The 26772-nt window shown below is 41.0% G+C and overlaps 1 protein-coding gene across 2 annotated transcripts in view; it reads left to right on the forward strand.

Moving 5' to 3' along the window:
• The window catches only part of cpeb4b (cytoplasmic polyadenylation element binding protein 4b), an 87334-nt gene that overhangs the window by 54870 nt on the left and 5692 nt on the right, over nt 1-26772 (forward strand). For both annotated transcript variants that reach the window (XM_078550598.1, XM_078550599.1), the window contains 5 exons: nt 7755-7928; nt 8256-8345; nt 10888-11006; nt 11736-11850; nt 26447-26628. In XM_078550598.1, the coding sequence (XP_078406724.1) occupies nt 7755-7928; nt 8256-8345; nt 10888-11006; nt 11736-11850; nt 26447-26628 (680 nt within the window). The remainder of the gene's footprint in view (nt 1-7754; nt 7929-8255; nt 8346-10887; nt 11007-11735; nt 11851-26446; nt 26629-26772) is intronic.

Raw genomic sequence — 26772 nt, forward strand, 5'->3', positions numbered from 1 at the left:
GATGCAACACCTGGCCCTTCACTTCCTCTCTCCTCACCGTCCAAGGGCTCAAACACTCCTTTCAGGTGAAGCAGCATTTCACTTGCATTTCCCCTAACTTAGTCTACTGCATTCATTGCTCCCAATGTCGTCTCCTCTACATTGGAGAGACCAAACACAAACTGGGCGACCACTTTGCAGAACTAGTCTGTCCGCAAGAAGGACCCAAACCTCCCTGTCGCTTGCCATTTTAACACTCCACCCTGCTCTCTTGCCCACATGTCTGTCCTTGGCTTGCTGCATTGTTCCAGTGAAGCCCAACGCAAACTGGAGGAACAGCACCTCATCTTCCGACTAGGCACTTTACAGCTTTCCGGACTGAATATTGAATTCAACAACTTTAGATCTTGAACTCCCTCCTCCATCCCCACCCCCTTTCCATTTCTTCCCCCTTCCTTTTGTTTTTTCCAATAATTTATATAGATTTTTCTTTCCCCACCTATTTCCATTATTTTTAAATCTATACCTTTTTATGCCCTGTTAGTCTTTCCACCCCTCCCCCACTAGAGCTGTACCTTGAGTGTCCTGCCATCCATTCTTAATTAGCACATTCTCTTAGATAATATCACCACCTTCAACACCTCTTTGATCCTTTTGTCTGTGACATCTTTTGATTATCTGCTCCTATCACTGTTTGCTTGTCCCTACAACCACCCCCCCCACCCAATTTCTCCCCCCCCCCTCCCACCTTAAACCAGCTTATATTTCACCCCTCTCCTAATGTTACTCAGTTCTGTTGAAGGGTCATGAGGACTCGAAACGTCAACTCTTTTCTTCTCCGCCGATGCTGCCAGACCTGCTGAGTTTTTCCAGGTAATTCTGTTTTGTTTTTAATATGTAATGTAATTCCAGATGGTGGGACCTACGCAGGTGAAGGCACAGCTGCTCATTGTAAAGTGTAATAGAAGGGAGGACGTCAGCACAAGAGATCAAGTTAGCGGAACAAAGTACTTGTCGGAAGTGTGGGAATTATAGGTTTGTCAAGCTGAGGAAGTTACAGAGCTAGGTGGGGCAAGACCATGGAAGAATTTAAACAGAAGGTTGGCAGTTTTACGCTAGAGGCTTTGGGGAACCAGTGTAGGTCAACGAGAATGAGAATTTCGGGCAAGTGGGACCTTGAGATGTATAAGATCCATGCAGCAGAATTTTGGTTTAATTGAATTTTACGGATGCTGGAGAATGGGAGGTGGAGTAGGAGAGCATTGGATTAATCAAGTCTGGAAGTGATGAAAGCAAGTAAGAGGAAATAAAAATAGAAAATGCTGGAAGTACTCAGCAGTCAGGCAGTATCTGGGGAGTGAGAAACAACGTTAACTTTAAAAGTAGATGACTTTTTGGGCAAAAAGCCATCAAGCTGAAACTTCAACTAGTGTTTCTGTCCTCAGTTGCTGCCTGTCCTGCTGACTATTTCCAACATTATCTGAGTTTATTTCAACCTTCTAGCATCTGTAGTATTTTGCTCTTCCACATGCATGAGCGTTTTGGTTGCAAATGGGCTGAGGTAGGGGCAAAGGCAGGTTATGTTACTAAGCTGGAAGTAGGCAGTCTTTATGGGAGTGGATATGTGGAGAATTTAACTGCCCTCTCCCCTGCAAACCCTGCCAGCGTATATAAAGGTGGGGGCACAAAATGAAAATAGTGGCTAGCCCACCACCTTCATGCCCACCCCTGAGCTGTTCCCCAATGTATGTTGGGCAGGTAAGGCATCAGCCAGACTGCCCACCCACCCTTGGGTCTATTGAAACCCTTAAGTTGCCAATTAAAGGCCTCTTAATAACTTTTTCCTGCCTCTGTACCATAGTACAGAAAGAAAGAAAGTGGTCAGCCCAATAGTTTCCCAATGGTGGTAAGAAGCAGGAAGACGGGGGCAGTTCCTCCTTTGGGGGGGTTTCTCCTGTGCATTTCAAGGGCATCCCCTGCTTTGTGCCTCCTCCCCTGGCACTTCAAACCTGATGCCACCCCCCCCCCCCCCCCCAAAAAGCCCACCTCACCAAGGTCCCCGATCCTTCCCTGACTAAAAACCCCATACTTAACCTAAATCCATGATCTCGTGGCTCTCTTGTAGTCCTATCAGTGGTCACTACTGCATTCTGGCTCTGCTGAGACTATTCAGTTGCAGGCCAAGCAAATTGGCTAGCAGCTCTCAAGGGTGGAACACCCTGTGCCTGAGGGGCAGAAGTCCCATTCTCACCTTAAGACTACCCCCAGCAAATTAACAGTGTGGAGCAGCCCATTTTACCAACCGACTTTTCTACGAGGGTACAAGCAATACACACCCCACCACTTGTAAAATTCACCCCATGGAGTCTGAAGTTCACCTCTGGTTCAAAGAGGATTGCAAGATTGCTAACCATCTGGCTTGGCCTTAGTGGCCAGGAAGGGGATGAAGTCACTGGTGAGGGTAGCGAGTGCCACAGACAATGACTTTGGTCCTTGCGATGCTTAGCTGGAGAAGGTTATGCAAGATCTAATACGCAAATAAATTATTTTGTTGGTTCGGTTGATTTTTTTTTTCTATTTTGCTTAATTTCAAGATCCCAAGTAAAGTTTTTAAAAAAAAACTAGTGCAAATATATATTTAACAATTTATGCAACTACTGTTGAGCCCTGTCCTCAAAAAAAAATTCTTAAGTTCTGTCAAATTTAGATAACATTTGCAGCACTAAGTTTACACCTCAACATTATTTCAGATAATCTCATTGCATGTAGACTTAAATTGGTATGTTAATGTAGTAGCTATAGTACTAGACTAATTACCAGATAGCCTAAATTTAATATGGACAATTCATGGAACCCATTTTTTAAATTCCCTGGCAAAATTAAAGTTTCTAAATTGAAATCAGAACATGCAGTGGTAAAATTTTGTAATACTGAAGATGAAATTGTCTTTTTAAAAAAAAAAGGTCCTTGAAGTTCTTATAACTATCATTACATTGTTTTTGAGGGCATGGGAGAGAAAAGAAAAAGAAGGAACATAAATAAGAACATGAGAAATAGGAGGAGGAGCCTGTTGGCCCATTGAGCCTACTCTCCCATTTAATACTATTGCAGATGATCTTCTGCCTCAACTCCACTTTCCTACCTGCTTCCCATGCCCCTTGAATCCCTGAGTGCCCAAAAATCTGTCACTCAGCCTTAAATATGTTCAACAATGGAGCATCCACAATCTCCTGAGTAGAGAATTCCAAAGCTTCATGATGCCTTGAGTGAAGAAATTCCTCCTTATCTTGGTCCTAAATGATTGGCCCCTTATCCTGAGACTCTGTCTCTGTGTTCTAGATTCCCCAGTCAGGGGAAGCAGCCTGTCAGTATTTACCTTGTCAGTCCCTAAACACCTTCAAGTTATTTGTAACGTTGCCATTATGATACTTAATTCCTCCTCTTGATTCTCTTCCTGTGCCCACAGTTGCATGAGGCAGACAAAGCACATCCTTGGGTCTGTTTACATAGCTAGTTTTTCCTGGAACAGGTCACTGGCCTGTCGCCAGAGGCTACAGCTTGAGGGGCACCACTCCACATCAAGCATGGCTGACTAGGAAATTCTCCCATTCTTACTGCCTGCCATAGGAGTATTGAAAGCATTTACCGGTGGTCGAGCAGCTTGTTAGGCCACGTTATGAACGCACCTTCTGTGGCCATCAAGTCCTGGAGTGGAACTTGAATCCGGAGCTCCGAGGTACAGACGTTGTCCACTGTGGCACAAGATCTCCCAATGGTACTTGATTATTAACCCAAAAGTCCTAATGAAAATTCCAACCACAATAAATACAGGAAGCGTCACTGCCACCTTCTCGAAACTAGTAAATGTGATTTGGTCAGCATAGCCTAGATCCTGAGAATTTTTTTTTGTATGTTGATTGAAACCAAAACTGAATATTTCAGTTCATCCATATTGTACGAACCTGCAATGGTAATATATAACCAAAATATTTTCAACTGGGTTGTCTACGTTGAACTTTTCCGCAGCATTAGGAAAGTTAATTTGTTTTTTTAAAAATCCAGAAGTGTTCTGTTCCTCAAATAGAACTCTCTAGGATTGTCAAGAAAATCTTCACAATGTAGAACTACAGAATAATGGAGCATGGACGGAGGCCATTTGGCCCGTCATGCCTGTGCTGCCTCTTTGGTAGAGCTTATCCAGTTTTTCCCACTCCCCAGCTCTTTTCCTACAGCTCTGAAAATCTTTTCCCTTAAATTATTTATCCAGCTCTTTTCAATGTTAGCATTGAGTCTGCCTCCACAGTGTATTCTGGGTCACAATAATTCACTGTTCCAAAAATGTTTCCTCACATCACTTTTTGATTCATTTAATTTGTGTCCCCTGGTTACTGATTTTTCTGTTACTGCAAACAGTTTCTCCTTATTTACTATTATCAAAGTCATTCATGATTTTGAACAACTGTATCAAATCTTGTCTTAAATTTCTCTGCTCTAAGCAGAACAACCCCAGCTTCTCCAGTCTCGACATTAAAGTGAAGTTCTCCATCTCTGGTACCATCTAGTAAGTCTTTTCTACATTTTCTCCAAGGCCTTGACATCTTTCCTAAACCTTGGTGCCTGGAATTGAACAAAGTACTCTAGCTGAGGCCTACCCAGTGTTTTATAAAAAGTTTGCATAATTCGCTTGTATTCACACTCTGTTCCTCTATTAATAAAGCCAAGGATCTCATAAGCTGTTTTAGCAGCCTTCTGAGCATTCAAAAATGTGTGTACATATAGCCCCTAAATTTTTCTGTTCTGCACTCCCTGAAACCGTTTAGTTCACATTGCATCTCCTCTGTTTTTCTAACACTTCCCTGCATTAAATTTCATTTGTTGTATATCATCCCATTTCAATGGTGTGATATCCAACCAATAACATCATCCTCATAGTTCATCACATTTCCAAGTTTTGTATCATCTGCAAACTTTGAGTTATGCCCTGTATACCCAAATGAAGGTGAGTAATATATAAAAAAGATCAGAGGCCCTAATAGCAACCGATGGTGGGGCACCACTGTATACTACTTTTGAGTCTGAAGAACAGCCAGTCATTGCTGCTATTCTTTTCTGTCTCTTAGCCAATTTGGTATCCATGCTGTCACTGCCGCTTTAATCCCATGGACTTTAATTTTGCTAATATGTATCACTCTGTAAAATGCCTTTTGAAAATCCATATATGCAACATCAACCATTCTACCCTCATCAATCTGTTATTTTATCAAAGTGCTCTATCAAGTTAGTCGAGTGCCATTTGCATTTAAAAGATCTGTGCTGTCTTTCATTTGTCAGCCTGTACTTTTCCAAATGCCAACTAATTTAATTTCTCTAAAAGTTTCTCCATCACCGATGTTAGGCTGACTGGTCTGTAGTTGTCAGGTTTATCTCTTTCCGCCTTTTTAAACAGATGTGTAACATTTGCAATCCTCCAGGCCTCTGGCAGCACCGCCATATCCAAGGAAGATTGAAAGATTGTGGCCAGGACCTCCACAATTTCCATCCTCGCTTCTTTCCATAACCCAGAAAACAGCCCATCCAGACTGTGTGATGTTTCTACTTTGAGGGCTGCCAACTTTTTAACTACATCCTTTTTATTTTTATCCTATCCAAAATTGCTACTGTCTCCTCCTTTACAGCCACATTGGCAGCATCCTTTTCTCTATTGAAGACAGATACAAAGTACTAATTTAGTACCTAAGCCATATTCTCTGCCTTTTACATGAAGAATTCCTTTTTGGTATCTGGCCCCACCCCTCCTTTGACTAACATTTTACTAATGTATTTATAAAAGTCATTTGGGTTGCCTTTCATGTGAAGCTACTAGTCTATTCTAATACTTTCTCTTCCCCCGCTTTTTTTAAGATTCCACTTTTTATATTCAGCTTGCTTTCCTACTGTTTTATGAACCTTAGAATTGTCAAAAGCTTTCTTTTTCTGCCTCATTTTAACCACTATATCTTCATCCATGCAGAGAGCTTTGGCTTTGAATGCCTTTCCCTTGTCCTTTATGGAATGTGCCTACTTTCTGCTGAACTGTATCCTCTTTGAAGATTTCCAGTTGTTGAATTACTGTTTTTACTGCTAAAATAGATAACTTGCTAAAGCTAGCCCTTCTTCAATTTAATATTTTTACTCTTGATTGTACCTTGCTCTTTGCCATATTTGCCAACTATTCAAAATGATTCTAAATGTACTTAAAAAAAATATATAAAAAATATTTAATTATTATCCTGTGTAATTAAAATATACACCAGGTGGCCCATAAATCATCTCTTGACTTGACAAAGCTCAAAAAATGTGTTCTGGTGAATTTTTGCCAGAAATATTAACCTATTTAATTTTTGTTTAGATGCAGAGAGATCTGTAATAGCAGTCCACATTTTCTATTTTCATTCCATAATTCTTCTGTTTGTTTGACTTATGTACTTGCAAATCTATGCAAGTTTGTATGAACCAAGTGCAAAATAATTGCAAATTTTGATATACGGTGCATAATAAGATATATTGCAAGCAGTTAAATTAAAAAAAAATAGATAATGCATCCATTTTAAGAAAGGGCAATGGAATGGAAAGACGAATATTGTTATGACTAGCCCCCGGTTGAGGCCCCCTAATATGTTGACCCCAATTTTGATATGTTCCCGGGTGAGGAGGAATGAGCTGGTTCCCTTTATTCAACCCCCTCGGTTGGTTGCAATAAGGTTAATTTAAAAGGGATCATCCCCCCCACCACCGTGGATACTTTTTGCCCCAGTCCAAATGTGCCTGTTTTAGGAGCCAATTTAACCAGGCTTTCTTGAGTCAAAGGAAGAGTAAGCTTATTAGTTACTAAAAACCAGAGAAAAAATAATAAAAGTGCAACACATACGCACAGATCAGAAATCAGAAGTTGAGTCCAAATAAAAGTTAAAGATATATGAATCAATCTTTGGCTTGTCCAACAGGCCTAGATGGCAAAACGTTGCGGCTGTTAAATTGGGTGATTCCGGTAGAGCTGACTTTGGCAGTTGAGCAGTTGGTTTGGAGACGCTTGGTTCTGCAGGTTGGCAAAAGAAGCTGTCCTATTTCCTTTTTGATTGTGGCTTTGCTGACTTGCCTCCAGCAACAGTGAGAGGGACAAAGACTTTGCCTGCAACCGCATGGGGTGATGAGTTGATCATCTTACTGTCATGCACACTAACACTGCTCTGCAGCTAGCTTTTTAATCCATTTTACCCTGTGTATTCCTGTAAGTGGGGAAAAAGAACATGTCTTGTCCCCAGAGTCTGTTTTCTTTGTCTGACCATTTTACACATTCTGAGATATGAATCAACAGGAGATGGATTTTGGATGCCTGCTGAGACGTGGTAATCAGTATTTTGTCTCAGCAACCACAGGAGATTAAAGTTCAGTCTTTTGCATCTTTCCTATCTCTGTTTTAAGTGTTTCTGCTTGAAGGAGGCCATGACACCTTTTCAGGTGCGACATTCCATGTTCTCTCAGGACAGATCTGTTAGTATAACCCACATTGGACTTTTCCAGAAAGTGTTCACTTTACATTATCAGCCATCTTTTATTTGGTGTTCTTGCTTGTAGTTCTTTAAAAACACACACATCTTCCTTAAAATGTTCAATATACTCGTAAGTAAGTAGTGGCTGTAATCGGCATTTATGACAAAGGTATTAAAGCACAAATACTTTCCTGAAAAGAAACTTTTTAAAAATCTTTAATAGTTTAATATTTGTGTTTCTTCTAGGTCATTCATCACTTTTTCCTGTTGAAGATGGTTTCCTTGATGATGGACGTGGTGATCAAACTCTTCATGGTGGCTTAAGTTCTCCTCATTGTTTTCCTCATCAAAATGGCGAACGAGTGGAACGATATTCCCGTAAAGTATTTGTTGGTGGCCTGCCACCTGATATTGATGAAGGTAGTGGTGCTTTTTTAATTAGTTTGTTCCAAAATATTAAAAAATGCGACAAGTTAATGTTTGAACAAACCAGTTTTATTCAAAACAATAGAAACAAAGCTGACCACCTACAAAGCTCATAATTCCTCAAGATGTGCTATATAGCACAGTGGAGTGGAAGGCATTATGCATGTCAACATAAAGTAGTGGACTCTAGGTCAAGAAATCTGTCTTTGTTATTGCAATTTATTCTCTTCTATGGTCACAGATGTAGAATATATTTTATGTGCCTTGTAGAAAAGTGATCTATGTAGCTAGGAGGGACTGAACATATTTTTGTTCATTCAGATGAAATCACAGCAAGCTTTCGTCGTTTTGGTTCTCTGGTTGTTGACTGGCCTCATAAAGCAGAAAGCAAGTCATACTTTCCACCAAAAGGTAAGCTAAATTAGATCTGGAATCTGACATTATTTTTGGTGTGATGCTAGAGGGGGGGGAAAGGTCACATTTGAACAATACTGTCTTAAGCTTCATTGTCTTTAAAAATGCACAGTAGATTTTTGTTTTATCCTTTATTGTGTGTAATGGAAAGGAGCCAATGACTACCAAAATAAGGCTTTTGTTTTATTCATCAGGGACACTTGAGTCAGTTTTGAAGTTTAAATCTTGCTAAAATTACACGAGTAATTAAGGTAGCAATAAGAACTATGATAACATCTTGTTTTAGGTCAGTAGTTCCAACTTGAAAGAATATTTGTGAAATATTGCCTTCAGACTGAGAATGTGGCAGGGTGTATGTTAATTGATGCTGGCTCCAAGATTAAATGTGAGAGTGGGCACTTGATTGAGGTGTAGGATGTTTGAATGGTGGGCTTAAATATTGGTGATGTAAGTTGATTCACAAAAGAAATAGTTAAATACTATTATAGTTAAGCTGGCAAGGGAGAAGCATAGCTGGTTGTTGGCACACAATAACACAGGCGTCTTTATGTCAGTTCAATGCAAATGGAGTTTCAAGTTTGTACAATTTTATCTCTAGGAGTATTAAGTAATCCACTTATTTCCAAATTAACAAAGGCTTAAAAAATGCTTTTATCAAAAGCTTTCCTTTTGAGACTGAGCCGAGGTGGTATGTGCCATATATGGTGCCGTTATCTTAGAAAAATCCAAAGACATGGGGGTAGAAACTGATATCCGTTGCACCTTTTTTTTGGGACATAAAACTTATGCAATAATCTGTTTATGGAATCTCCACCTGACCTGCTCATGAGACCAGATCTAGGCCAAATTCCTGCAACTTTTTTAAAAAATTGCAGCCACTTAAACATTTGGCTGTTGAATATGATGAGTTGCCTTGCACCTGTTTTCAGATCACTGTTCCCCTCGGTTTTGCTTTGTGAATGCAGCCAACAAAAGAAAATTTGCATTTTCCAACTTCAATTTGGGTGCTCATGATGACATCAGTGTTCCTTCCAGCTTCACAGTACTTCCAAGTGCCATTGCTAGCCTGCAATCGGCCCTCTGAAGTCTTAACTGAACAACACTGCCATCAAGGCATGCGGCCTAAAGTTCATCCTGTTGAAAGGGACTAGCTGTCTCTGGAGGTGTGACAATGGGCTATAAACCATTTCACATGTACAACGACAACATGCAGCTCTGCCTCTTCACCACCTTTGTCATCCTCTATCGCTGTTTATCAAATTGCTTGTCCAACTCTCATCCTGGATAAACTAGTTTCCTACAGTTAAACTTCAGGAAGACCAAAACAATTCACTGCCACTGGCTCATATATATTCGTTACTAATTTGTATCACCCAAGTGCCAGGCAATGGCCATCTCCAACAAGAGAGACTCTAACCACCTTCCTTTGACCTTCAACAGCATTAGTATCACTGAATCCCCCAACATCACCATTCTAGGGTCACCATTGTTCAGAAACTTAACTGGACCAGATAAGTGCTGTGGCTACAAGAGTAGGTCAGAGGCTTGTAATACTGCAGTGAGTAACACGCCTCCTGACTCCCAAAAGCCTTCCACCATCTGCAAGGTACAAGTCACAAATGTAATGGAATATTCTCCACTTAGCTGGATGAGTGCAACTCCAACAACATTCAAGAAGTTCAACACCATCCAGGACAAAGCAACCCACTTAGAACCTTATTCACCACTCTCTAAACATTCACTCATTCCTTCTATCATCGGCACAGAATGACTTCAGTGTGTGCCATCAACAAAATGCACTGCAACAACTTGCCAAACCTTCTTTGACAGCACCTCCCAAACCTGCAACTTCTGCTGTGTATAAGGACAAGAGCAGCTTGCGCATGGAAACACCACCACTTCCAAGTTCTCCTCCAAGTCACATACCATCCTGACTTGGAAATATATCGCAGTTCTGGTTCAATTTTATTGTTCCGAAATTTCATTTTACAAGTAACATTTTAATTTAACTGTCATCTGCATGATACTTTGAAAGCTATGCTTGATGATATCAAAACTTTCAAAATTTGTCTGTTTTCACATATTTATAGTGTCATGGTCATCTTGCTGGCCTTTAAATCCATTTTTGTTACAGACTTTCCTGAAGTTTTCCCCAACTCAAATTTGCAACAATGATATCAAGGAGGCACAAGGAGTAAGATAAATTCAAAATTTTAAACAAAGTGAAGGAAAAAGATAGGATATGGTATATATTGGTAAAAGACTAGAGTAAAATTAAGACTGAAGTAATAAAAAAAGATAGAATAAGGAAACAAGAACAGCAAAGGGAAAGGGATCAGGCAAGCACAGGTAAAGTAAGTTCATGCTGTAGTATACTTTATTAGCTTAGGGTTGATGCAGCAATGTTCTAAAGCTATTCTCAATGTATAGCTTTTTGTATAGTAATTTGCTCTAATAATTCTAAAGGTAAGACAATAGACGGATGGGCAACCAAACTTAGTTGACTTGGATAAATTAACTTTGTCGTCTTATTTTGTAGGCTATGCATTTCTGCTGTTTCAGGAGGAAGGTTCTGTGCAAGCTTTAATTGATGCTTGTATTGAAGAGGATGGAAAGCTATACCTCTGTGTGTCAAGTCCAACCATCAAGGACAAGCCAGTGAGTAGATACACATTTCATAAGAAGTCCAGGTGTAATATAGTTGATAACAATTAGGCAGACTCTAAAATAATGGCCAGGATTTTACCATCATCCCACCACCTGCTGGGATATTACGGTCTCGCCAAACCAAATGGAGATTTAAATGATCACTGCCTCCGCAGGGGAGGAGACACTGCGACACGGCCGTAAAATCCTGGCCAACGTTTTTTGGTGGTTCTGGTAGGACAGGACTGCGGTCTTAATGAAGCACATATGTAGATTTGAGCCTCTGTTAAAACAAGTTACTTTTCAATTGAACTTTTGGGTGAACTTTTTCCTTTGGTCAGAAATCTACGGTATTTCTGCACCATAAAACTCTCCACCTATTTGTTTTAGTTCTTTTAATAATGGTATCAAAATTGCTAAGTACAGAGGAGGAAAACAAAGCAAAAATTACAAGCTGTAATTAGTATAATCACTTCATTAAAAATATAAAGTTGAACTCCAGCTGTTGTATTGGATTGCCAATTGGAGAATTTGTTCAAACTCTAGCACTTCAGTGGTTATTAGAATTTTTCAAGGGTAGCATTCATGGTCACAAAATGAAGTGCAACAGCAATGAAAACCAAGTTAATGAGAACAAAAGTAGATTAGTCTCATCTACAATTAATGAATGGATCAGCATGGAATCAGCCTTATCATTTTTGAAGTTTAAGGAATTCTAAATTTCCATACTTTTAAACGCAGGTTCAAATACGGCCATGGAATCTCAATGATAGTGATTTTGTAATGGATGGTTCTCAGCCTCTTGATCCACGGAAAACTATTTTTGTAGGTGGTGTTCCCAGGCCTCTGAGAGCCGGTAAGCCAAAAGATCAACAAAATACTCCCATTGTATAAAATATGTTCTGTATTTATTATTTAGAACTTGTCCATCTCCTATGTCATTCGGCATGTGGAATTGAATTAGAGAATTGGGGAAAATTGGACCATGATGCACAGAAGTATTTCATTCTCATTTTAAAGAACAGGGTATAATTACAGCGTAACATGGGCAGTTTCTATTATTAATGTGTGTAGAATTTATAGTGAAAAATTTGAGGAAATACAAACATTGGACTTTAATATATTACAGATATAAAAATGGATACATATAAAATGTAAAATAATTTTGTTCAACCTCCCTTGCATAGTTCTGAGCACCAAATGGGATTATGCCATCACCTCATTCCCGCAACTATCACACTCAGCTCCAAAGATGTTTTAGGAATTTGTCACAGGGCTACTTTGCAGGATAAGGTTGGCATGATGGATGTGAATGCAGTATAGTAAAACCCAGGCTAGAATTTCCCTGCATTCATAAGTGCCCGCTTTCTTTGTACTTAAGTTACAGAATGAGTATTTCCTGAGAATGCAATTTCATTGGTAAAATAACAGCCATTGGTTATCATGGCACACCTTTAATACTGCTTTAACATTTCCAAAGAACTAATGTGACATTTAATTGCTACACATGCAGAAATGTTTGTTAATCTAACTGTGGAATGTGCAATTTGAAATTAAAATTGCTCAATAGATTTTAGAAAAATCCCAATTTAGCAGCTAAAACCTTGATTTTAAACTTTGTTCTGGATAAACTTGAGCATATTTTGATGAGATAGAACACTCCCCAGATATATAAATGAAGCAATAAGCATACCAGTATGTGACTGAATTTCAATGCCATGTCAACAATTCTGAAGACCTGATGAAATGTCCTCAAGAAGTTGTGAAGAGCACAAAGGTAAGGCTTAAATATTAATGCAAATGAACCATACAGAACATAAAGGAAAGTGTTAACTGTTAAATGTGTATGCTAAAAACAATACTGTACTAATAAGGAAATTTATAGCAAGGGTGTACAGGCTAAGGAAGCAGAAATGAGAAATTAAAGTTATGCAAATTATGTTATGCATGCCATGATAGGAGCATGAATGTATTACAGGAAGAAATTTCTATGGACCCAATCGTATTGTCGCAATCCCTACTACTCTCATGTTTAAACGTTTGCATCTAATCTGAGATGGCAACCTTGAATAGGATTCCACCTAGATAATATACAGCTCATACCTTATGAACAAATTACTATACATCTACTTGAACATAAAATAAGAACGTAAGAAAAAGTAACAGGAGTAGACGATATAGCCCATGAAACCTGTTCCAGCATTCTGTAAAATCATTGCTGATCATCTGCCTCACTCCCTATATCCCCTGATTCCCTGAGAGATCCAAAAATTTGTCTATCCCAACCTTGGACATATTCAGTGATGGGACATCCACTGTCCTTCAGGGTAGAGAATTCCAAAGATTCACAAACCTTTGGAACAAAGAGATTTTTCCTCATCACAGTTCTAAATGATAAACCTTTTATCCTGAGATTACCCAAGTACCTTAGATTCCCAGCTAGGGGAAACAACCTCTGGATTGAATTTTTGGGTCCCATCAGTGGTCTCTGATCAGCCACGCCTACGCAGTACTCTGCTTATGGCCTCTGGGGAGGTGGATGAAACCTGCTTGCTTGGTTCAGCTTGCGGATGAGATGCATGGAGCAGGCATTCTCATTGTGGAGATGTCTCTAGAGGTATTTCCAGAGGCTACTGCACATACAGCATTGGAGGCACATCCTCTGTCACTGGGCATCCTTCCCTCTGAGGGGCCAAGGAGGACAAAGGTGACCCTTATCTTGCTCCGTGACATCCTCAGCCCTCAACTGATATTCCGGATAGCTGGAGGGGAGCTGTAGCAGGGTCATAACTAGTATCCCTTCCAAAATAACTCCGCGCTGCCACTGACTGGTCCAGGCTACATAGTGTGACATGCATCCTGTGTACATCAGTGCAGTTTCTGCATGCACTCCAAATGCTGCTGCAAATGGCTGTTCATGAGGTTGGTCATTCAGTGGAGGAGCTCATGTGGTCACAGCCCTGAGCCATCTGAGCTGGACAGACTGCTCTGGGAACTCCAGCACGTGGTAACATATCTGTTGCTCCTTGTCTAGGCTCTGCTTCTGAGGCCCTGCATAAGTGCCCAGCTGAACAGGGTTGTATCTGTCTTCGCTCCTGTCAGGGGAGCTGCCTCTGCCTCTAGCACTTCCTGCTGCATATTAGTGTCGTGCTCCTCACCCAGAGCTGCCGCCGCCATCTAAATGTGCATAATGACCCACTGAGTATATCTGTGCTAGTGGACAGTGCACGTGTAAGGTGTGATGATGGTTCTTTGGACCTTTGCTGGTCCTCTTGAGGCTTCTGAATGGAAATGAGCATCCACCATGCTGTGGGACAGGGTGGAGTGCAATGTTGTCCCTTAATAAGCCCATTGCATTTTCTAATCATCTCCACCATGAGTGCCCATCTCAGCTTTGTCAATTTCCTCGTGGTCTACATTCCTAGCTATTTCCATCCCTTTCTTCTCCCATGAGTGTGATGACTAGAAATAGGGAACACTTCCACCCATTAAGGCCCTCTATCTGACATTGTGCCGTTTCTCCTACAGGGACAAAAGTGACCATGATAAGGCACTGCCGTCATCTATGGCCAGTGGCAGCTGTTCCTATTCATTAGAAGGTGTTTGAATCAGTGGTGACAGATCCTCAGCAACACTATGGTTCTAAGACATGCTGATGGACTAGACTGTCTGTGAATACACCCCTTCCATGTTCAGGAGAAGCAGGTGCCCTGATGCTGCTCATCACGTTTCTGTTGGAGGGTGAATACCCAGGTACTCTGGCCAATTGAGTGCAACCTCCAACCCTCAGGCCAAGTCTATCAGGTCTTTGAACCTTCCTTATACTGGATCAAGCTTCTGATCACACTTCCGCTAACTGTGGCAGCAATGTCCATCCACGCCTGCTTGGTCTGGGATGGTGGCCTCTTCTTGCCACCATCTGAGAAGAGAACTTTTCTCCTCTCCCTCATGGCCTCCAGCATGACCCCCAGGTCTGCATCTGAAAATCAAGGGCAGCATTGCCCTGTGTTCCAAGTCTCTGGCTCTGCTGAGATAAATTCAACTCTTCTGTGACCTTTCACTCTGCAGCCACAGTACCACAGTACTGGTGGTCAGTTTAAATAAGGCCTACTTAAATTATCCTGCCCCCGTTCCTGCTCCTGCAGCCACTAATTGGCCACCGGACCCATTTCCATAGCAACTAAGGGGTCGCCCCAAGAAACTCGGATCATTATTGTTTCTCTCTCTCCTCTTCTCCCCCCCCCCCCCCCCCCCCACCACCCACCCAACCACCCTGGGGCAAGTTCAGAACTTAGAAAAGGTCCTGACTTCCATTTCCCGCCCCCATAGCAAAAATCGAGTTTTCAGTGTCCACACTGAGCCTCATTATAATCTCGTCTGTCTCTATGAAATCAGCTCTCATTCTTCAAAACTGCAAAGTAGAGGCTTGATTTACTCAGCCTCTCATCATAGGCCAACTCTCTCATCCTTAGTGAACCTTCGCTGTATTTCCTCCAATACAAATATATCCTTCCTTAAATATGGAGACCAGAATTGAAAATAGTATTCCAGTGTGGTCTCACCTAAGCCTTGTACAATTGTAGCAAGATCTACTTATTCCTATACTCCAATCCTTTTGCAATAAAGGCCAACATGCCATTTGGCTTCCTCATAGCATACATATAGAACAAGCAAACGTTGAGTTTCTTATACTAGTACACCCAAGTCTGAGCGTTTAATATTTAGAAGTTTCCCGCCTGTTAAGGAATATTTTGTTCCTCTATTACTACCAAAATGAATAGCCTCACACCTGCCCATATTATACTCCATCTGCCCCCTTGTTGCCCACTCACTTAACCTGTCTATAAATATTTTTTTGCAATCTGTGTCCTCCTAACAACTTATGTTTCTGCCCAACTTTGTATTGTCAGCAAATGTCATTTGTATAGTTTGTAAATAGCTGAGGCCCAAGCACTGATCCTTGCGGTACTCCACTAGTTATAGCCTGCCAAATTGAAAATGGCCCATTTATCCCTACTATCTGCATCCTGTCTGTTAATTAATCATCTGTCCATGATATAAAAACAAGTTCTGGAAATACTCAGGTCTGGCAGCATCTGTGGAGAGAGAAATGGAGTTAATGTTTCAAGTCAAATATGACTCCTCCTCAGAATACATTCACTATATATTTCACCGAACTCCATGAGACCTTATCTTGCATATTAGCCTTTTGTGGTGGCACCTTGTCGAATGTGTTTTAGAAATCCAAGTATACTACATCTACTGGTTCCCCTTTATCTAACCTAGTTAAATTCTCAAAAAACTCTATTAAATTTGTCAAACACAATTTTCCTTTTGTAAAACCAATTTACCCTGTCTAATCATACTATAATTTTTTAAAGTACATTGTTAAGGCTTCCTTAATAATAGATTCTTGCGTTTTCTTGATGACATGCTAACTGGCTTGTGGTCCTGTTTTCTCTCTCCCTCCTTTCTTAAATAGAGGTGTTACATTTCCTAACCTCCAACTGCTGGGACTGTTGTGGATTCTGGGGAATGTTGGAAAATTATAACCTCTGCAGCTACCTCTTAGTACGCTACGAAGTAGGCCATAAAGTTGTGGGATTTGACAGCTTTTAGACCTTTAAGTTTCTCCAATCTCCAATACATTTCTCTCTGATATTAATTACCAATGTTCCTCACTCTTAGCCTCTTGGTTACCCTCTATTTATGGTGTGTAATTTGTGTCTCCTACTGTGAAGACTAATGCAAAATATTTGTTCAATGTCTCTGCCATTTCCTCAATCTCTACGATAATATATCCTGTGTTTACCTCTATGGGATCAACTTTTACTTTAGCAACTCATTTTCAAATACATGTAAAAGCTCTTGCAATCTGTTTGTATATTCCTAACCCTGGCAGAAAAACTTTGGTATATGGGTTCTGAAGGGATTGGAATAGAGTTTTACCATTTAGATAACTTATGATTTGCATATGTTGCATAAATATAAGCTATTATTCACACTCTATGTAGGTATCCTAATATGTAAATGATTGAGTATGCCTATTTACTCACCATGTACTGTCTGCTGTCTTCACAGAGCCCACTTATACTTCAGCTGAACCTGAAGACCTCTGTGGTTCAACTTCAGCCCCATTTGAAGCAGTTAGCATACAGATAAACACACACAACAGGGAAAATCCATTCTGATGTTGATGAGGAAACCCTGTTTAGTGGTCAAGAATGGGCTAACTAATACAGAGCAGAAATCCTGGCTGGATTACTGACTGGTCCTCCAACTTTTGCAGGGGTGCAATTTTAGTCCTGTTTTCCATGCTGGTATAGCAACAGGACTCTTGAACAATTGCTTATATCCTTACATTTTGGCCCAGATCTTCCTGTCTCATCAGACAGGATGTAAAGCCCAAGATGCACGTCTGGTCCCCACAGAAGTCAGAACGTGCTGACTTCCAAGGAAGTTGCCCAGGAAGTTTGAACTTCCGATGGGCAATTTCCCCTGCTCCCTAGACCCTTATTCAATGTCTTTGACTCTGAGCTGGACTTACTGGAGTGCGACTTACCTGAATAGCTGCCCAGGAAATGTTAGGCTGAAAAATCCAAGTCTAACTTCTGGCTACCTACAGAATGACCCCAAAATCTATCACGCTGTCCACCAGCTGCCCCCCCACTCCAAAACTACCACCCCTCCTGATCTGACTCACCCAACTACCCATCCAACACGACCTGACTACCATCCTGTCCCTCCTACCTCTCACTTATTCACAACATCCATCTGTTCTCAGATTCAGCCATTTACTAACATTCACACTGGACATTTAAACTTGCCATATGGCAGCCAGTGCTATAAAAAGGTCTGGTCTTGTCTTGTCTCTTTCTCCCCCAACCCCTCCACCCCACTCCCAAAATGCTATAACACTGTAATGGAGCTCTCCAATGAATGATGTGCTCTGCATTTCTGGAGAAGCTAGGCTTGGAAGATGCAGCAAGAAACGTGGGAGCAGCATCTAGGCGTGGAAAAGTTCGAGCGGAGTAGCAATCCGATGATGGCCCGGAACATGGCAAATATATTGAATTAGACCATAAGACATAGGAGTAGAAATTAGGCCATTCAGCCCATCAAGTCTGCTCCCGCCATTCAATCATGGCTGATAAGTTTCTCAACCCCATTCTCCCCGCCTTCTCCCCGTAATCTTTGATCCCCTTACCAATCAAGAACCTATCTATCTCGGTCTTAAATACACTCAATGACCTGGCCTCCACAGCCTTCTGTGGCAATGAATTCCATAGATTCACCACTCTCTGGCTAAAGAAGTTTCTCCTCATCTCTGTTCTAAAAGATCTTCCCTTTACTCTGAGGCTGTGCTCTCGGGTCCTAGTCTCTCCTAATGGAAACATCTTCCCCACGTCCACTCTATCCAGGCCTTTCAGTATTCTGTAAGTTTCAATCAGATCCCCCCTCATCCTTCTAAACTCCATCGAGTATAGACCCAGAGTCCTCAAACGTTCCTCATATGTTAAGCCTTTCATTCCTGGGATCGTTCTTGTGAACCTCTTCTGGACCCTCTCCAGGGCCAGAACATCCTTCCTGAGATACGGGGCCCAAAATTGCTCACAATATTCTAAATGTGGTCTGACCAGAGCCTTATAAAGCCTCAGCAGCACATCCCTGCTTTTATATTCTAGTCCTCTCGAAGTAAATGCCAATATTGCATTTGCCTTCCTAACTACCGACTCAACCTGCAAGTTAACCTTAAGAGAATCCTGGACTAGGACTCCCAAGTCCCTTTGCACTCCAGATTTCTGAATTCTCTCCCAATTTAGAAAATAGTCTGTCTCTATTCTTCCTACCAAAGTGCATGATCTCACACTTGCCCACGTTGTATTCCATCTGCCACTTCTTTGCCCATTCTCCTAACCTGTCCAAATCCTTCTGCAGCCTCCCTGCTTCCTCAATACTACCTGTCCCTCCACCTATCTTTGTATCATCTGCAAACTTAGCCAGGATGCCCTCAGTTCCTTCATCTAGATCATTAATGTATAAAGTGAAAAGTTGTGGTCCCAACACTGACCCCTGCGGAACTCCACTAGTCACCGGCCGCCACCCTGAGAAGGACCCCCTTATCCCCACTCTCTGCTTCCTGCCAGACAGCCAATCTTCTATCCATGCTAGTACCTTGTCTCTAACACCATGGGCTCTTATCTTACTGAGCAGCCTCCTGTGCGGCACCTTATCAAAGGCCTTCTGGAAGTCCAAGTAGATAACATCCATTGGCTCACCTTTGTCTAACCTACTCGTTACCTCCTCAAAGAATTCTAACAGATTTGTCAGGCATGACCTCCCCTTGATGAAACCATGCTGACTTTGCCCTATTTTACCTGCACTTCCAAGTATTCTGTAATCTCATCCTTAATAATGGACTCTAAAATCTTACCAACGACCGAGGTCAGACTAATCAGCCTGTAATTTCCCATCTTTTGCCTCACTCCCTTCTTAAACAGGGGGGTTACATTAGCGATTTTCCGGTCCTCTGGGACCTTCCCTGACTCCAATGATTCCTGAAAGATCAGCGCTAACGCCTCCACTATCTCTTCAGCTATCTCCTTCAGAACTCTGGGGTGTATTCCATCTGGTCCAGTTGATTAATCCACCTTCAGACCTTTCAGTTTTCCTAGCACTTTCTCCTTGGTAATGGCCACCATACTCACCTCTGCCCCCCGACTCTCTTGAACTTTGGGGATGTTACTCGTGTCTTCTACCGTGAAGACTGACGCAAAGTACCTATTCAGTTCCTCCGCCATTTCTTTGTTCCCCACTACTACTTCTCCAGCGTCATTTTCCAGCGGCCCAATGTCCACTTTTGCCTCTCTCTTACCCTTTATATATCTAAAAAAAAACTCTTGCAATCTTCTTTTATATTACTGGTTAGTTTACCCTCATATTTAATCTTCTCCCTCCTTATTTCTTTTTTTAGTTGTCCTCTGTTGGTCTTTGTAGGCTTCCCAATCCCCTGATTTCCCACTGCTCTTCACCGCATTGTATGCTTTCTCTTTAGCTTATATACTGTCCCTGACTTCCCTTGTCAGCCATGGTTGCCTCGTCCTCCCTTTAGTCTGCTTCTTCTTCCTAGGGATGAATTTTTGCTACGTCTCCCAAATTACTCCCAGAAACTCCTGCCATTGCTGTTCCACGGTCTTTCCTGCTAGGCTCATCTCCCAGTCAATTCCGGCCAGCTCCTCCCTCATGCCTCTGTAGTTGCCTTCATTCAACTGTAATACCGTTACATCTGATTCCAGCTTTTTCCTCTCAAATTGCAGGGTAAATTCTATCATATTATGGTCACTTCCTCCTAAGGGCTCCTTCACCTTAAGCTCCCTTATCAAATCTGCCTCATTACACATCACTAAATCTAGAATTGCCTGTTCCCTAGTGGGCTCCACCACAAGCTGCTCCAAAAAGCCATCTCGTCGACATTCCACAAATTCCTTTTCTTGGGATCCACTACCAACCTGATTTTCCCAGTCTACCTGCATATTGAAATCCCCCATGATCACTGTAACCTTGCCTTTCTTACATGCCTTTTCTATCTCCTGGTGTATCTTGTGCCCCACGTCCTGACTACTGTTCGGAGGCCTGTACATAACTCCCATTATGGTTTTTTTACCTTTTGCGGTTCCTCAACTCTACCCACACAGATTCTACATCATCTGACCCTACGTCATTTCTTGCTATCAATTTAATTTAATTTCTTATATAACAAAGCAACCCCACCCCCTCTGCCAACCTGCCTATCTTTTCGATAGGATGTGTATCCTTGGATATTTAGCTCCCAGTCTGTGCAGAAGAGTTTTTTAATGATTCATTTCCAGAATATGTATCCCTAGCAAGGCCAACAGTTATTATTCATCCCTAGTTGCCCTTGAAAAAGTGGTGCTGAGCCGCCTTATTGAACTGCTGCAGTCCATGCGGCGAAGCTACTCCCACAATGCTATTGTGTAAGGAGTTCTATTACTTTGACCCAGCGACAATGAAGGTATGGCAATATGTATCCATGCCAAGCTTTGGAGGGGAACCTGAAGTGTTCCCCTGGGTTTACTTTCTTGTTCTTTGTGATGGTGGGGATTGAGAGTTGGGAGCAGTTATCAAACAAGCTTTGGTGAGTTGCTATAGTGTACATACAACTATATAGTTGCTACACAGCCACAATGTGGCAGTGGTGGAGGAAATAGATGTTTGAAATGGTGGCTGAGCCACTGATCAAGTGAACTGCTTTGTCCTGAATGGTGTCAAGATTCTTGTGTTGATATATCTGCACTCTTCCAGGCAAGTGGGAAGTATTCCATCACACTCCTGACCTGTGCCTTGTAGGTGGCAGAGGGGCTTTGGTGAGATCAGGATGTGAGTCATTCCCCACAAATACCCTGCCCCTGATTTGCTTTAGTAAGTGTGGCATTTATATAGCTGACATGATTGAATTTCAGGTCAATGCCAACCCCAGGATATCTATGAAAGAGTATTTGGTGTTGGCGTTGCAATTTAATGTCATGTGGAGGTGATTGGACTCTTTTGTTGGAGTGATCACTATCAACACCCAGTTATGCCCTGGCATGCCCCAAATGAATATCATGGGTGTTTGTCTATGCTACTGTCTACAGCAGCGGCACTTGTAGTGAAGACATCCATTAAAGAGACCTCATCCACATTGCCCAGAGGTGCACCTGATATGAATGCTCCCACTGCAATTGGAGGCTCTACGGCCTAAACTCAGAGTTGCATTCACTTCATTTCACTTTAAGAATGGATACAGGCAACCACAAGGAGTGGATTTCAAGACCTCATAGATACCCACTGTTATATATGTTATGGGAAGTTGCCCTCCAGCAGTGAAGTTCCTGGAGTAGCACGAGATAGGCTGGTTGGCAATGACTATTGACGGTTCCATGCCATTGTGTAGTTTTAGTCCCTACTGTCATCTGTATCTCTAGCTCACCAGCTATAACTACTTGAAGTGGGAGACTGCTTGGTAAGGCAGTTGCACAAATAACAGAGATGCTTGTGATTAAATCAAGGCAAATGCACCTGCAAAACATAATACATAATTGAATAAAACATATTCGGTTTTACTATACCCTGCAGTGTGTAGTTATTTCATTGTGCAGAAAAGAAAACTTTATTTTTCAAATGAAAACTGACATGTTTGATGCTTGAGAGATGTCGACTGGGAATTCCTAGATAGTTTAGTGGCAGAAAAGCTATAAGCAATGGCATGACAAGCCAATACCTCCAGTAATGCATTGCAGGTGCTGAGTGCCTGTTATTCCTGCAGGCCAAATTGCAGACCTCAGTCATAGCCTCTGTGGTGAGCCTGAGCCTCCTTGCACTGCCCTCCCCCAAACAATGCCCAAGCAACTGATCTTATTCTTTCCTTCTTCCACTTCCTGTTCTCCTTTGGCTATTACCCCATGGTATCTTATCAGAAGAAAACCCTGTATGCTGGTCACTCAAAGTAACTGTTACCAGACTTATTCTATAGTAAAATAATTGCCTTTTGATTTGACTGTGTGACTATAGAATTTTGCTTCAGTTTATAATTTAATGACTAGCAAGAGCTTAACCATTAAAAAAACATCTTTCCCTATTACATTCTGTTAATTCGACTTGTTTGATTTTTGATGGAATAGGACTCTTTGGAATGCCATAAACTGTTTTGTTGTGCCCTTCTTGATCACATCTTTTACTTTTGTCAAAATTATCAAATGGAAAAACATGCTCGTTAATTGCTGATTTCTGTGGAACTTTGCCTGCCAAAGCACTCATTTAACAATTGCTGGGTGCTCCCCCACATCTTCCGTTCATTAATTTAAATAAATGGAAAATTGTGAGGTTAACTGGAAATTGCAGCAATGTGCTCCTGGTAGACAAAGCTCTGTGGTGAGATCAGACAGTAAGAAAATTGATCCTGGAGTCTCTTATCTCCAAAGTTTTAAAACAAGCTTCTGCAACATAATTGCTGCTATAGCAATATATGCAATATGAATCAGAAAAAATGATGAGGTTTGAAAACAACTTAAAACTTGTATACAATATTTGAAATAGAAAAACATATCTAGGTACTTCACAGATGGTGATCAGCCAAAAAAAAATGATGCCAGGCTAAAGGAGATATTAAGAGAGCTGATTAAAAGCTTGATGAAAAATATTTTAAGGAATTTATAGGAGGTTTTTAATTGAGAGAAGTGGAGAGGTTTAGAGAGGAAATTCTAGAGCATATGGCCTAGAAGATCGAAGGCATAACCACCCACGCTGAGGGGGAAGTGAGCAGGGAAAGCAAGAGGTCAGAGTCCTGGGAGGGTTGAAGGACATGGTCATGACTGGATTTAAACATGAGAATGAAAATGTTCAATCTGTGGCTTTGCAGGCCAATGTGTGGTCAGTAGTAACGACTTAGATTGCAATGTGTGATGGTATATGGATAGCACTTTATTTTAATGAACTGTTTATAGAGAGGAATGGGAGGTTGGCAATTAAAGCATTTGAATGTTCAAATCTGTAGATAACAAAGGTATGGATGAGGATTTTAGCAGCAAATGGATTGAGAGGGAAAGCCTTCTCCACTCCCTTTGCCCCATTGTTGGCTAGCATGTTTTCAGCCATGTAGGCCTAAATGCAGCAATTCTCCCTTGAAACCACTCCCACCTCTCTCCCTCTCCATCTCCCTCTTTCCCCCTATAGGATGCTACTTAAAACCAACTCTTTGAAAATGTTCTTTTTTAAACCCTCAGTATTTCCTTTGTTCCGCATCCATTTTTGACTGATTTCTCTGAAGTACCTTGGTTTATTTTTTGTTAAAGGCTCTGTATAAATCCAAATTGTTGCTTGCACACTAGTTTATTTCTTCTCATTCAGTTTCCTCCACGCAACTAGCCAAAATGATAACCAAGGGAATCACAAGAACATTTGGTCCTCTAATGCTACATTTGACATCAAAGTGGCACCTGTAACTCTTCTATCGTCTATCAAATTATTACGCACCTGTCTGAGGTTGCTTCTGAGTTCTTGTCTTATCTAAGAGTGAGGTAGTCACACCCTGGCTGGAGGATCCTATTTTTATTCCAGGTTTATTATTTTAATAAAAGCCACGTTTTGTTACTGATTATCTTGTCATTTACCAATTCTATATTTTGTACTTGGCTACCAAACAGAGATGGTTCCAATTTCACCTTGGTTTCTTGCTGCTTAAATGTCAAGAGGGGTTTTACTTTTTACTTTTTATGGATGAAAATACTATATGGATAAATAGGCCAAAGTATTCAAATACATAGTACCTTGAAAGGTGCAATCACAGTGAAGACATTAGAAAACTTACAGGCTGGGCAGTTAAGTGGCAACTGAACTTTAATGTGAGGTGATGGACTTGGTAAGAAAAACAGCACCTACACCTTAAATAAATTACATAGGGTAGAAGAACAAAAGGGACCTAGGGATACAAGTAAACGAATAATTAAAAATAGCATCACAGGTCAACAAAGCAATTAAAAATCCTAACCAAACACTGATTTATTTCTAGGGGTATAGAGTTTACAAGTAGTAAAGTGATATTAAATTTGTTTAAGACCTTGGCCAGGCCATACTTAAGAGTACTGTGCATGATTTTAGTTTTCATAGTAGAAAAAAGAAAACGAGCAGTCTTAGAGGAGACCTAATACATTTTTGTATGTTGTTAAAAGTCTATATATAGTACCAGGCCAATGAGACATTAGGTCAGAGACCAAACGCTCGGCCAAAGAAGTACATTTTAAGGAATGTCTTAAAGGAGGAAAGCAAGATGCAGAGATGTAGGGAGGATATTCCAGAGTTTGAAGCCTGAGCAACTGAAAGTGCCACCAGCAGTGGTGGAGCAGTTAAATTGAGGACCATAAATAAGATGGTTTCTAATAAATCTAATACAGAAATGAGAAGAAATTACTTCGCTGGTTCAAATGTGGAACTCACTACCATAAGAAGTGGTTGAGACTAATGGGTGCTTTCAAAAGGAAGCTAAATGTATACATGAGGGAACTAGGAATAGAAAGATTTGCTGAAAGGCTAAATGAGATGGATGTAATGGGAGGAAGCTTGTGGATTATAAACAAGTTGGCCCAAATGACCTGTTTCTATTCTGTACATTTTATGTAATTCTATGTACAGTAGCATTTTGGGTTTTTATAAATAGGGCATATAGTACAGGAATAAAATGATGATAAATGTGTGCAAGTCAATGGTTAAGCGACATTTGGCTATATTTAACGCTTCCCCATGAGTGGATTTGAAAGTGGTGTGGGGTGGCTTACTTCCTAAACAAAAACAGAATTACCTGGAAAAACTCAGCAGGTCTGGCAGCATCGGCGGAGAAGAAATCAGTTAACGTTTCGAGCCTTCATGGCCCTTCGGCAGTTCTGCTGAAGGGCCATGAAGGCTTGAAACGTTAACTGATTTCTTCTCCGCCGATGCTGCCAGACCTGCTGAGTTTTTCCAGGTAATTCTGTTTTTGTTTTGGATTTCCAGCATCCGCAGTAGCTTTTAGCTTTTTGTTTTTATCTTTGTGGCTTACTTCCTGCCCACTTCTACTCCAGAATAATATGAGTGGTGGGAATGGCATTGAGTGGCCTGCCATCCCTCCAGTGGACCAATTGAGGCACAGATTTATTGGAGCAAGGAGTGCTTTGCCTCAGAATATGAGGGGTGGAAAAATATTTGAAGGAGTTGATGATATGGAGAGAAACAGCAGGGCTGTCCATTATTTTTGGGTAAGAACCAGCACTAGGCATTTCCTTTTGTGTTGCAAATGCTAAGTTTCTGTAGAATCTCACTTTACAGAATTCAACATCTGAATCATTTAACTGCAAATTCAGTTTCTGTATTGAACAACTATAGATACAATAGGTGCTTCCACTGCAGTACTGGTAAGTCATAATTTATAGATCTAGTTTTTGTGTCAGCTGACTGGGATAGGATGCTCCTTTTATTGCTATTAGTAAGACTGTTATGTCAGGTGAGACGCTAGGATTAGCCTGAGTGACCCGAGGCTGGGGAAAAATTATACCAGAATTCTTGTTCCTGTTTGGTATCAGGTGACTTGTATACAAAATCATGCCTGTCCAAGGAACATGGATTTCCAAGGAGGATAAAATTAGGCTGCATTGTGATAAATATTCAGAGTTGAATATCCTGTGCACATTTACCATCCAGGATCCTACATGAAGAATATTATTCCCCCAGTACAAGATTTCACTAAATTGAACCACAGCTGGTATTAAGTTTAGATGGTACCTACAGTAAAGATTTCAGGTCATGTAAATCTATAACATAAGATTGGTGTTATAATTTTAATTTTTTAATTCTCATTATGTAGAAGTCCCCTGATTCTCTATTTTTAACTGTTCAACTTACTTTGTCACAATTTTTGTATGCAGTGGAGCTGGCGATGATCATGGATAGGCTCTATGGTGGAGTATGCTATGCTGGCATTGACACAGACCCTGAGCTGAAGTACCCAAAAGGTGCAGGGCGTGTGGCTTTTTCAAACCAACAAAGCTATATTGCTGCTATCAGTGCTCGCTTTGTCCAGTTACAGCATGGAGACATTGATAAACGGGTAAGCGTTGATCAGTGCACACTTTTATATATAAACATTCAAAAAACATTAGTTCTCAATGGAAATGGGCGTAAAAGTCAAGTGAAATATAAAGTGGGCTGCTGACTCACTATTGCCTGTTTACACTATCCACAAAATTAAGAT

This window comes from Cetorhinus maximus, chromosome 10 (genome assembly GCF_964194155.1).
Source record: "Cetorhinus maximus chromosome 10, sCetMax3.hap1.1, whole genome shotgun sequence".
NCBI lineage: Eukaryota > Metazoa > Chordata > Chondrichthyes > Lamniformes > Cetorhinidae > Cetorhinus > Cetorhinus maximus.